Source organism: Neopsephotus bourkii, unplaced genomic scaffold (assembly GCF_033783945.1).
Source record: "Neopsephotus bourkii isolate Nb327-2 ecotype Australia unplaced genomic scaffold, CSIRO-AGI_Nbou_v1 NB_1792, whole genome shotgun sequence".
NCBI lineage: Eukaryota > Metazoa > Chordata > Aves > Psittaciformes > Psittacidae > Neopsephotus > Neopsephotus bourkii.
Window position 1 is genome coordinate 11,645,232 of NW_026902266.1, and position 12,407 is coordinate 11,657,638.

At 43.4% G+C, this 12,407-nt stretch overlaps 1 protein-coding gene across 1 annotated transcript in view; it reads left to right on the forward strand.

The window, feature by feature from the left end:
- Positions 1 to 830: 830 nt before the first annotated feature.
- The window catches only part of SWAP70 (switching B cell complex subunit SWAP70), a 47,249-nt gene continuing 35,672 nt past the window's right edge, over positions 831 to 12,407 (forward strand). The window contains exons 1-2 of the mRNA XM_061380466.1: positions 831 to 984; positions 9,239 to 9,379. Of these exons, the coding sequence (XP_061236450.1) occupies positions 886 to 984; positions 9,239 to 9,379 (240 nt within the window). The 5' untranslated portion in view covers positions 831 to 885. The remainder of the gene's footprint in view (positions 985 to 9,238; positions 9,380 to 12,407) is intronic.

Below are 12,407 nucleotides of genomic sequence, written 5' to 3' on the forward strand. Positions count from 1 at the left end.
GTCCAGCCTGGCCTCCAGGCCCACCTGGGACTGTGTGTGCCCCACGGCTATTCGGTAAATAGATGTGGTTGATTGTACCAGAGGGGCCTGCAGGCAGCTCCTGCTCTGTGCCTGTGATTACAGCCCTCATTACCTGAAAATACAGCAAGAGGTCGACATGTGAACATCCTTTCTGTTTGGTACTAGAAACAATGTATAGAGTTGTTTTCTTGTAAGAAAACTCTGTATTAGCTTAAATGACCAAAATGGTGGAACTTTACCTTGTGCAGGGCCTGTGTGACATGCTGCACCTTGATCAGAGATGTGGTTGATGCTGCTGAGGCTTCCCAGCATCTGAAGAAATGTAAGATTATCTCTACTGTCCTCTCTATTTTAGTCTTAGCTCAAATAACTGGTATTTTATGTGATACTTGAAAGTCTGAGTGCCTTTCTTACTGGGATCGTAACGAACCAGCACCACCTGGTGCAAAACAATTATCTTGTGTACCTGCCAGAAGTATGCCACTTGCAGTGTTCTATTTTCGTTCTGAAGATCCTCCTGTGGACGTGAGGCGGTGTCTCCCGTGCGAACAGCCGCGGGCAGCAGTCACCCACTGCCTCTCAGGAGGCGCGGAGCCGGCGCTGCTGTGGCAGGTACCTCAACGGCAGCCGCTCGGACCTCCCTCGCAGAGCTCCCGCTCTCCTGGGCGCCGGAGGCGGTGCCTCAGCCCTGGCCTCCGAGGCGGGACGCGAGCTGTCCCGGGGCGGTGCCTGCGGGGCCGGGCACCCGCCCCCGGGGCGGGCGCGGCGGCGGCGGGGCTGGCCGAGGCGAAGGCAGAGCGGGAGCGGCGGAGGGAGCGAGGTCGCGGCGGCGGTGGCGGTGGCAGTAGCTGCCGCGGGCCGGCCATGGTGGGCCTCAAGGAGGAGCTGCTGAAGTCCATCTGGCACGCCTTCACCGCCCTCGACCTCGATCACAGCGGGAAGGTCTCCAAGTCCCAGCTTAAGGCAAGTGGGACGATGGGGGGAGAGGGGTGGTGAGCTCAGGGGACACGATGTGGGGCCGGGGCCTGGTGTGGGTGTGAGGGGCCATGACATGGGCCTGTGCTGTCGCCACCAGCTGCCTCCACAGTGGACATGCGGGTGCTGGGCCAGGGGCCTGCCTGAGGTGGTGACATTTGGAGCTGGACAATGGGTTGCAGCCTCCAGTTTAAAAACCCACTTGGGTGCCCTAGGTGATACTTGCTCCATTGAGGCTGTCATTCATCACATGGTATTGCCAGCTGCTGTGGCTCCTGAATGCCTCCATCCCAGAGGAAGTTTGCCTGGGCCCTTCCTCATGCCTGAGGAGGCTTATTTTCATTCTGCCCAGGCAAGTGCTTCATCTTCCCAAGATGTCAATGCATGCACAAACCCTTGTTGTTCTTCTGGTCTGCTTTCAATCGCGTGTCCTTGGTACCCTTTCTGGCCAAAATCTTTTGACGGGTAGCCACAAGGTCCCATCTATAGGGGTTGGCTGCATCCAAGTGAAATTCATAGCTTGCCAAGGGGAGAGAGCGGTTTCACAGTGCTCTCTTATTTGGATATAAACAGGAGAATTAGTCAAGAGGCTCCAACTGTTCCATTCTTTCTTCCATCTTATATGCTGAAGTAATGTTTGTGCTCTTAAAAGAGCTCTCAGGCAGCTCGCTGAATCTAATCCCATCTTGGCCTTGCTTTATGGGACCATCTTGGCCTGGAAATAATAGCAGAAATCTGGCTAAATAAAGATTTTGAATAAGAACACACCACCTGTTGACATACAAGACTGGGGGTCCTTGTACGGAGCGCTGGAGTTGTGTCAGCTGCAGCAGTTAGCTGAAGTTTGCACCCTTGGTGGGATCAACTCCACGAGCAAGAGTGGCTTTGCTGCAGGTGGTGTTTACATGTGTGGTCGGTAGCTAATGGACTTTGTTTTCAGCATTACTATGTAATAAGTGTCCACAGCATGCTGCAAGCAGCCTCTTCCTCTTCTCCTTTTTTTCGCCCTGGGCAATCGGGCCATGAGATACTGCCTAACTCGTCCAGAAGTGACTGTGGGACAAGAGTCAGGCAACAGGCCGGACATGACTGTGAGCTCAAGCTGAAAATGTGTGCAGGTCCCGTCTTCTACAGGTAGCACAATGAAAGCAAGTACTTACATTGCAGTGTTGCAGGACTAGCTGAAATAGGTTGCAGAGTGGTGTTTTTATTGTTCTGCTTTTTAAAGGAATCCCGTTTTCCTGTCACACTACCACACCTTATGTGCTCAGTCTGTTCAACCGGAAGATGTGTTGGCAACATGTGTTGGCAGCATGTGTTGTCGTGCTGGCTGGGGAGAAGCTGTTGGGTCATACATGTCCTAAGGTGAATTAAATGGCTAAAGAAGCAGCCAGGATGCTGTGGTGGAGCATTGGCAAGCACAGTTGCTCTTGTGGAGGTGTCATTGGTTCCTTAAGATCGTTGACTGACCTAGGTGGGTTATAGCAGCAGTTTTATTTCCAAACTGAACTGCAGTTACCTGTCTTGTCATGCTGTGTTGTCTTACTAGAGCAGCATGGCTCCAATGCTGTGTGTTTAAAAAAGGTTAAAAAAAATGAAAAAAAAAAAAGGAAAGGGGAAATTAAATTTTTCCCCTCATTACCTGTCAAACATCTTCCTAAACAGTTTTGATGTCTCATTCTGTCTGTCCATGAGAGAGAAGGGATGAAGAAAAAGCGGGCCTCTTTGGGTCTGTGCAGTTCTGTCTATGATATAATGACTCCCAAGGGAAGTGTCAAGTGGAGGATATGGAATGCAGAAACAAGTCTGAATTGAGGCTGCTGCTTTCTCCTATGGCCATCAAGACTTAGGTTTCAGGAAATACAGAGAGCTAGAGAGTACTCTTCCATAGATTTTTTTGTGGCAAATGATGAATGTGATGTTAAAATGATAGTCCTGCTGGGGAGAAAAGGCGCGTGTTATGGCATTAGCACCACATGGATGGAGCAAAAAGGGTAGACAGGACATCAAAACAGAACTTCCTATCTGATTGATGCAGGCCTATGTTGTATTGAGAAAGTATTTCTCGATAAAGTATTTCTCATCCACATTACCATGAGGAAGTTATAGCACCCTTGTAAAAAGGAGAGATGGAGCTTGGAGATAAAGAGGTTAGTAGAGATCTGTGGCATTAGAAAAATATGTTTATTAATTAGTGAAACTCCTGTTATTAAAAAGATGGTAAAAAACTTTGTTTTCTGATAACGGCATGCAGTGTTGTAACCTGTTGAACTCTTCCTTCCTCAATGCGAAAACATAATGGAGCTTTGAGTTGTATAATCCAGTATAACATATTGCCATCATGTTGAACAGAAGGTCCTAAGTGTAACATGTTGGTTGTTAAAGAAAGTGATTTCTAGTTCCTCTACCTAGAAGTGATCTTTGAGCCTTCCATGAAAATACATCATCTTCATTAACTACTATGAGAAAAATAAATGTTATGTAGCTTAGATCCTACTGTGAAGGGTTTGCATGACACATTTGTTTTTAATGTATCTAGAGCAAAGGGATGGTGAGTGAATTGAGTCTATTTTGTAGTCTGGAGAAACAGCACACCCTTGGAGGAAAAACTAGGACTTGCTTAGAATAGTAAGGATTTCCTCAGTTGTCTTTTATCTATTTGTATGTTTTTTGTATATGGTCTAAGCTGCTGAGAGGAGACAGTTAAAATCAGTCCTCTGTGCAATTTCAAATATTATCTTCTTCCAGTATGCTCTGATTTTATTTTCCTTTAATCAGTGATCTTCAGAAGTTCTACTGTTATGCTGGCTGCAGAGCGTACCCTTTTTTTTGTATTAGTTGAAACATTTGCATATTCTTAAATACACCTTTAAATATGGACACAATAATTTTGTCAGTGTGTTTCAGTACTTTCAAACACTGATATAGGAAGGATAAAGTGTAAGTTCTGTGTATGCAGTGATAGCTGCTGATGTGGTTTGAGCACAAGCTACATGCAAATACTTGTTTTCTTGTATTTAAATCCAGTTTAATCTTTCTTGCAATCTGCAGTTTTAAAGTTGTCTTATTTTAAAAATTCCTGTAGTGTGCCAACATTAAATCTGCTTTTCATGTGGATCTTGAAACACTGTGGTTTTAAATGTAATTATGTTTAACAGCCAGCAAAACCCCTTGTAGTAGGTGTGTATGATTGGATCTTGGAAAGAATACATACCAATTAGCTTTTACATTCTCTCTTCCTTACATTGCTTTATGACTTGTCTCTGCTTAGGCAGTGGTGTTATTTGACTCTTCTTGTTTTTGTTTTGTGTGCTACAGTGGGCTGGATTTTCAAAGTCTTGGATTCCTGGCGTGGTATTTGCAGAATGGGGATGGGTGAGCACCTCGTGAAAACAGTCTCATTTGGGCCCATAATATGAGGGCCAAAGTTACTAGCTAGGCTTAGAAAATTTATACCAGTCTGGAATTACATCTGGGTTGTTACAGGATTATTACACCGCTTATCTTTGCTTTGACTTTTTACTATGGGAAGTCAGTGGCCAGTGGGAAGAGGAAGAATGGTGTAATCAGGGGCATGAGGGACGGTCCAAATGGAGAGGAAGACCTTGAACAATGTAGCAAAGCACTGGAAGGGTTGAGAGCCTGTCATGAGTAGGCAGGACCCTAGCTGGACAATTGACTTTGTACAATGTTGAAGGATGGTAGGAAATTAGTCATTATGACTCACATGAGGGAGTTGTACTCCAACATTATTAACAGGGCTCAGAAGTGTTTGTATTAGGGTAGCCATGAGGAATTGTGTCTATAAGGTGTGAGGGGAGGGGTGCCCCTCTTCCAAAAGAGAGAGGCAGACCAAACGGGATGTTAGGGAATGATGGGTCCATGATGCTGTGTTTGAGAGGAGCAGCTGCCAGTGGATCAGCAGCCTGTTTAGCCTTTGTCCTTGAGATTTTGTCAATTGGTTTCAAGGAAGATGTAGAAGGAAGACACGGTAGATAGAGCAAGTTTACCAGGAGCTCTTCTTAAGGACTGGGAACTGCAAGGCAATTCCCTTGGTAAATGGACAGATGCAGGCTGGCACCAGTGTGTGACTGGGGGCCAGAGGGGGAGTGTGCTGATAACGAAGGCAAGTGGTTGTCAAAAATGGTGACAAAGGGTCTGTGAGTGCCCAAAGGACAAGGGAGCAAATGAAGGAACAGAACTGTGATGTGAGCAAAAGGCATTAGTATCAGGAACCAGAGCTCGTGGATGCCAGGCTTGAATACACATCCAACTGGCAGAGAGATTGATGCACTTAACCCTGTTAAATAAGGAGACTCTAATGTTGAATGAGACTCCAGATTGCTACCTGAGTGGATAAGGAAGCTGTACCTTGGAGATGCTGTGATGCAAGAAACTGTATACTTAAGATGCACCTTGGTTGAAAAGACTTTGTGCCAGTCACAAGTGACATATATGATGCTAGTTTCACACTGGTCAAAAAAGGAAAAGGCTACTTGAGTAGCCTTATTTTGGCTGGCTAGCTGCTGACATGGATGTCAGGGAGAGATGAGCCAAGAATGTCTTGGAATGAATTCACACAAAACCAGTTAATGGAGCTGTTGGGATATGTGATGCCAACATTTTAAAACCTGAAAAAGAGATGGGGGAGGGGGGAGACCCCCCTGAAAGATGGAAAAGAAAAAGTGCTGAAGAAACTGACAATAGCCGCTCTAGGATTAATCTGCCCTGTTAATGCTCCTGCCTGTCATCTGGGCCAAATTTTTGTTGCTGAGCAGTAAGTAGTCTAGCAGGTCTTCCTTTTCCCTTTAGAAACACAGATCACTTTTGTGGACAAGGTTAAATGGAAATAATCAGATGGTAACAATTCCACATGTGCTTAAAGTTTTGGAAGATCAGTTTTGGAAAGTGGTAGCTCAGAGGGGAGCTGCTGTGGCAGAGTATAGGTGGGCTGGAGGTCTGCACTCCAGTTACAGCAACAGGGGACTGGCCATAAATAAAGCAAATCCATAGTCTGTAATGACCTTTGGTGTTCAACTTGCTTGTTTCCTCTGATTATTTAGATTGGGTGCAGAACACCTTCAGTATTCTATGGGCACCACTAGGTATCTTTCTTACAGAGTTTCTCGTTGAAAATGAAAGAATTGTGCCCAGAGAGCACTTGTTTTGTGAACCCTTTGCAGACTGCTTGTGCTGTCTCGTGGACTGCAGTCTGGGGACCGCTGCTGTACCCATTTGTTGTAGCACAGAGAGGAGTCTCTGAGCTGAGGTAGGAGTTGACTCTGGCATGAAGGTAAATTGTTAAACGTGGCATCCTGAGCATAATAAGTGCTGACAGAAAAAGCTGCCTAGCAACCCTGTGGGCATGAGGGGAATAATTCTTACTGCTGCAAAACTTTCTCATGGTCTACAGAGCTTCTGCAAGGCAAGGCAATTTTTCATACCCCAGTTAACCTAGTATTCAGCTAGATTTTTTTTTTTTTTTAAATTGATCATTAAACTAGGGTATGCTATGGTCCAGATAATGTGCTTTGAGAGAACAAAACCAAATGAGACCTCAGTGCAGAATGTGTCAGGCTCAGCTGGCAACTGAAGAATTCAGCTGGCACTTGGCCGTTTTAGAGAATGGCAGGCTTTGGCAGGCTCCGAGGAATTTCCTGAGTTATGAAAAGAGAGCACTGGGCACAGGAGAGATCTCAGATAAGGCAGATCTTAGAAAATGACTGAAAGTGGAATTCGTTCCTGGTAAATTGGATGCTTGATGTGGAAACCACCTAGGTTTCTGGCAGCCCAACATGGCAAGAATGCTGAAGAAGGGAGAAGAGAAACATGTAGGAAGGAAACAATCAGAAAGTGTTTTATTGGGGCTTTTAAGTTACTTGAGTAATAAGCATAAATCAGTTATGCTTTTGGAATATTTTTATTAGCTGAATATTTTTATTTTTTTTTAGTTTTAGCAACTGCAGTCTGGTTGGAAAACTGAGTTCATCCGTCTCTCAGAAATTCAAGAATCCCTCGGTCTCCTATAAATAACAACAGAAGCCTTAAATAGAAGGGGAAACACGCGTGATAGTATGTTTTCCTCACTCTATATGTAAATCACATGGTCTCAAATACTTGATTTAATGCAGTGGTTAAAGATAAGGATAGATTGAAAGAAAATACACTGTTGATGGAGGGTAGCGTGGAATGTGGTAACTTCTGAATACTATTTTGCTACTTTGGGAAATACAGCTTTTGTTGTAGTATGACTAATGCTATTTTCTGCTTTTAAACTTCTGCACCTTGTTAGCTCCAGTGGCCTAATGGTAGCATATGGCAATGAACGTAATTATTACTCATGGAAATGTGTGCTTTTCTAAAATAAAATGTAACTTTGGAGGTATGTAGGAAGGAATTCTCCATTGAACTTGCATCTTGGGCTGTGTAGGATTTTATGCTAACCAGCACTTAGATTCTACATGCCTCTTTGTCATACATCATATGTAAAGTAAATATACATCACGATGGAGGGGGTGGCAGCCCAGACATTTTAAGTGTGTGGCTGAGGTTTGATTTCCTAGGCTTTGACAACTTCAGACTTTCAATTCTTGTTTTTCAGCTACCTCATCTCTACCACTTTAGGTCTTCTTGCCTAAAGAATCCATGTGTAAATTTTCTTCACATTTTTTTACTGCTTTCTTTATGCATCATTTGGGTCTATTTTTTTTTAATTATTATTTTATGCTGCACAGTGAAAAAGTAAAAAAATTCAGTTGCAGTTTGTCCAGTCTAGTTGTTGATTTAAAGCAAACAAATACCATAAGCAGTGTGCCTTTTCAAAATCATAGTACCACAGAATCAACTATGTTGGAGAAGATCTTTAAAATCATCAAGTCCAACCATTACCCCAGCACTGCCAGTCCACCACTAAACCATGTCCTGAAGTGCCACGTCTATGTATTTAAATACCTTCAGGGATGGTGACTCCACTGTCTCCCTGGGCAGCCTGTTCCAATGCTTGACGACCCTTTTGGTGAAGAAATTTTTCCTAATATCTAATCTAAACCTCCCCTGGTACAGCTTGAGGCCGTTACCTCTTGTTGTGTCATTTGTTGGAGGAAACACCAGCCATCTCCTTGTTTCATCCTCCTAAAATACAGCTTGTTTTACTTCTGCCTGATTTTGCTTTTGCTGTATTTTTTGCCTTTGGTTCTTAATTACATTTTTTTTCAATGCAGACCATTCCTGGGCATGTGAGGCTAAATCCTTAACCCAGTTTCTGTAGTCAGTACATGATCTTCAGAGGCTTCACTCTGTATCCTGCAAAGAGGAGACAGCTCCTGAGTGACTGCGTGTTTAAGACTCAATGGTCAGCATGTTACAGGGCTGACTTGACATGAGATAGTGTGAACATGAAAGGGATGGGAAAGTGCTGGTGAAATGGGAGATGCTGGTACCCAGGCTCTGCCTTCCTGTTTTTGGTACCAAGGTGTTAGTCTGTACATGCAAAACTTGGCCTGAATTGAAGAAGTTGAGATGTGTTTGCTACCAGTTAGTTTTCAATAATTCAGTGCTTCCTCAAAACTAATCAAGTGTGTAGCCTCTTGAAGGTCATTTCTCAAGAACAGACATGAGTGCTTGTGGGTGTTAAGCTCTTGACATAATTTATGCAAATACCTTTTTAAAATAAAAATTCGAGAAGCACATCAAGCCCTTCCCCTTCCTATAACGTACTTTGCCAACTGAAATGGGGTGAATGTTGAGAAGCAGATGAGAGAACTCACAGTTAATGCTTTGAGTGGTCATTTCTTTGTAAACTAAATGTACATATTGAGTTGTTCTATTTGTTACTCGTTTTCACTAGATAGTAAATAAATTCAAAGGCTAGGTGTTTGTGGTTGTATTCTGTAGCTCTCTAATTTCACTCTGTAAATATTTGGCATTTCTGCATGCCTCTCTTTGTTTTCCATGCATAAGTATATATGGACAACTGGTAGCTTCTGTAGCTGTGTTTGCCCTTCTGTAGGAATGGACCTATCTGTGATTGCATTACTTCTATAAACGCACAACTGTTTCAAGCCATTGAGTCCTTGGAGTCAACTTTTTTAGTTGTGTTTTGCTTTTTGACACAAATCTACAACTTGTGCTGACATGAGTGTGTGGCTTTGCACATGGTTTTGCAAAAGACAGGCCCACTCTGGGGCCAACACAGCATGGTTCATGCCAACAGCATTGTAATGGATTTCTTTTCTGTCCTTAGGTCCTTTCTCACAACTTGTGCACAGTGTTAAATGTTCCCCATGATCCAGTGGCCTTGGAAGAGCACTTTAGGGATGATGATGAAGGACCAGTTTCCAATCAGGGTTACATGCCTTATCTAAACAAATTCATCTTGGAAAAGGTAAGTTCTGAATTCTTGTGCTTTGTTTTTTCTTTTATCAGGTTTTATGTTACTGTCTTTACAGTAGACTTCTGCTAAGCATGCTGGTGTGAAGGCACTGGTGGTTGAGTGTGGCTGTGTGGTGGGTGGGTACTTTGGAGAGCCTATGCCTTAAAATGGAAGGGCATACTGTTCTCTCTTTTTCCTTTCCTTGGTTTCTGTTTCATGTTACATCTGGTCATTGTCTAAGGTATGTTCATGCAGAACCATGTTAATCTTAATAAACTACCTCAAATTGAATTTATTTGGAAGTATGTTGGAGTTATAGATTGCCCCACCTTATACTATGCCTATAGCAGAATATTGTTATAAAGTCCTTTGCAAACAGAAAGGACAAAAATATCTTTAGTTATTCAGAAAGTAATTTAATAAATAAATCCGTTCAATTAATTACAGTGGGTGACACTCCCTATGTCACCCACTGTCAGCTCTCTGTTGTGCCTTGTTTTGTGGGATGCTCTGGAAATCCAGCAGTTTCCTCTGCCTCTCCATCTTATTCTATGATAGCTAGTCACTGGGACTGACAGTTAAAAAAAACCCTTATCTTCAACAGCTTCCTTTGAGGTAATGATCTAGTTGGTAAAAACCAGCCTGCATAATAGTGCAAACATACCAGCTTCAATACCACTGGTTTCTTGTAAACTTGGTGGCCTACCCCAGAAACTTTCAAACTTTGATATTGTGGCTGCAGAGATACATATTTACTTTCTTTTATAATGCTAAGAAGTCCTGAACTTTCATGCTGCTGAAAAGTCCAATGCAGCAATTGCGGATTATGGAAACTCCTTAGCCCTGTTTGCTGTTTTTTGCTGCTTCTTTGATCTACATTTAATACTGGTGGAAGTAGTGAACCACACTCAGAGAGCTGCAGTCGATGGCTCGATGTCCAAGTGGAGACAAGTGATGAGTGGTGTTCCTCAGTGGTTGGTGTTGAGACTGATCCTGTTCAACATCTTTGGCGGTGACATGGAGAGTGCGTTTGAGTGCGCCCTCAGCAAGTTTGCCGATGACACCAAGCTGTGTGATTTGGTTGTATGCTGGAGGGAAGGAATGCCATCCAGAGGGACCTTGACACACTTGTGAGGTTGGCTGATGCCAACCTTATGAAGTTCAACAAAGCTAAGTGCAAGGTCCTGCACCTGGGCCAGGGCAGTCCCAAGCACAAATACAGGCTGGGAAGAAACTGGATTGCAAAGAGCCCTGAGAATAACAACTTGGGGTGCTGGTTGGCAAAAAGTTCAGTGTGACCTGGCAGTGTGTTCTTGCAGCTCAGAAAGCCAATCTATTAGAAGTGTGACCAGCTGGTCAAGGGAGGTGATTGTCCCCCTCTACTCCACTCTTGTGAGACCCCACCTGGAGAACTGCATCCAGGTTTGGAGCCCCCAACATAAGAAGAATGAGGACCTGCTGGAGTGAGTCCAGAGGAGGTCCATGAAGATGATCAGAGGGTGGAGCACTTTTCCTGTGAAGACAGGCTGAGAGAGCTGGGCATGTTCAGCCTGGAGAAGAGAAGGCTCTGGGGAAACCTTAGAGCAGCTTCCAGTACTGAAGGCTGGAGAGGGCCTTTTTACAAGGGCATGAGGGATAGGACAAGAGGGAGTGGCTTTAAGCTGAAAAAGGGTAGATTTATATTAGATACAAGGAAAAAATTAGTCAATTAGTCACTATGAGAGTAGTGAGGCACTGGAACAGGTTGCCCTGAGAAGCTGTGGGTGCCCCATCCCTGGCAGTGTTCAAGGCCAGGTTGGACGGGGCTTTGAGCAAGCTGGTCTAGTGGAAGGTGTCTCTGCCTCTGGCAGAGGGGTTGGTCCCTTCCACTTCAGAACATTTTATGATTCTATGAAAATATGATACATATAATGCAGTCTGGTAACCTGGAAACAGTAGAAGCTTCTTGTATTTAGCTAAGACTTACCAGCTCCTCTGGCTCTTTAGTCTGTATGTCTCTCATACCCACTAGCTGTGTCCAGTTTTATGTGTGGGAGTTGTGGGCCGTTAATACATGTAAAGATACCCTTTTAGCATCTTGGTTGTTTGATACTGAAGAATCTTGCTTTGTCCCTAAGAAGTTTATCTAATTTCCACTTCTTGTTGGCTGTCTGAGATCCTATAAGATTCAGTGGAGACCAAGCAGTTCGGGTATGAATTTTTGGAAAAGAGGGTTACTTTATTTTGACCAAAGGATTACAAAGTCTGAACCACAGTGGTTTTGTTGATACTGTTTGTAGGCAGTAGCAAACACTAAGAAAAAAAACCACCAAAAACACAAACCCCCCAAAACCCCACCACAACCGAAAAACCCCCAAAACCAGAAAATAGAAGGAAAGCTTTTTCAAGTATAAACATGCTTTATTGTTAAAGGGTGTTTCTAGAAATAAGGAGCAATTGCATTTGAATTACACCTTAATTTGAAAATGAAAGACCCTGCTGTGTAAGCAAGTTGGTGTGAATTCAGACTGTTTAGATACTCTGGAGCACCTTCTTACGCCACCTTAGAAACAAAGGTCAAGCTACCCTGCTTTCTCGGGAAAGGAAAGAGCATGACTGCCTGTAGTTTCTTGTGTTGTTTTAGTCATCCACTGATCTGGCTGCCCATAGCTGTCTGATACACCCATACCGTTAGTTCATTTTAAAAGATGAAAATGTTAAGGAACAGGATTATCTGTAACTTCATGTTATTTAATCCTGACTAAAAACTTGTAAACAGTTTAGATATGTACTGTTTAAAAATGGGTGAAATTCGTTAGAATTCGTTAGAAAAATCTTGATTGTGACATCTTTTAGAGATGACTTTATATCAGTGCCAAAAGACAAGATACAGTGGAATGAAGTCACTGGTTCATAGTATGTCTCCTTTGTTTAAAGAAAACAAGTAAAAAAAGCAAACAAGAAACCCCTTTTTATTATCGTTTGCCCAGGGCATAATCTGTTCTTTTGGATGTGGTGACTGCACAACAAATGCTATTAATTTATGCTAGTAAGGAAGGCT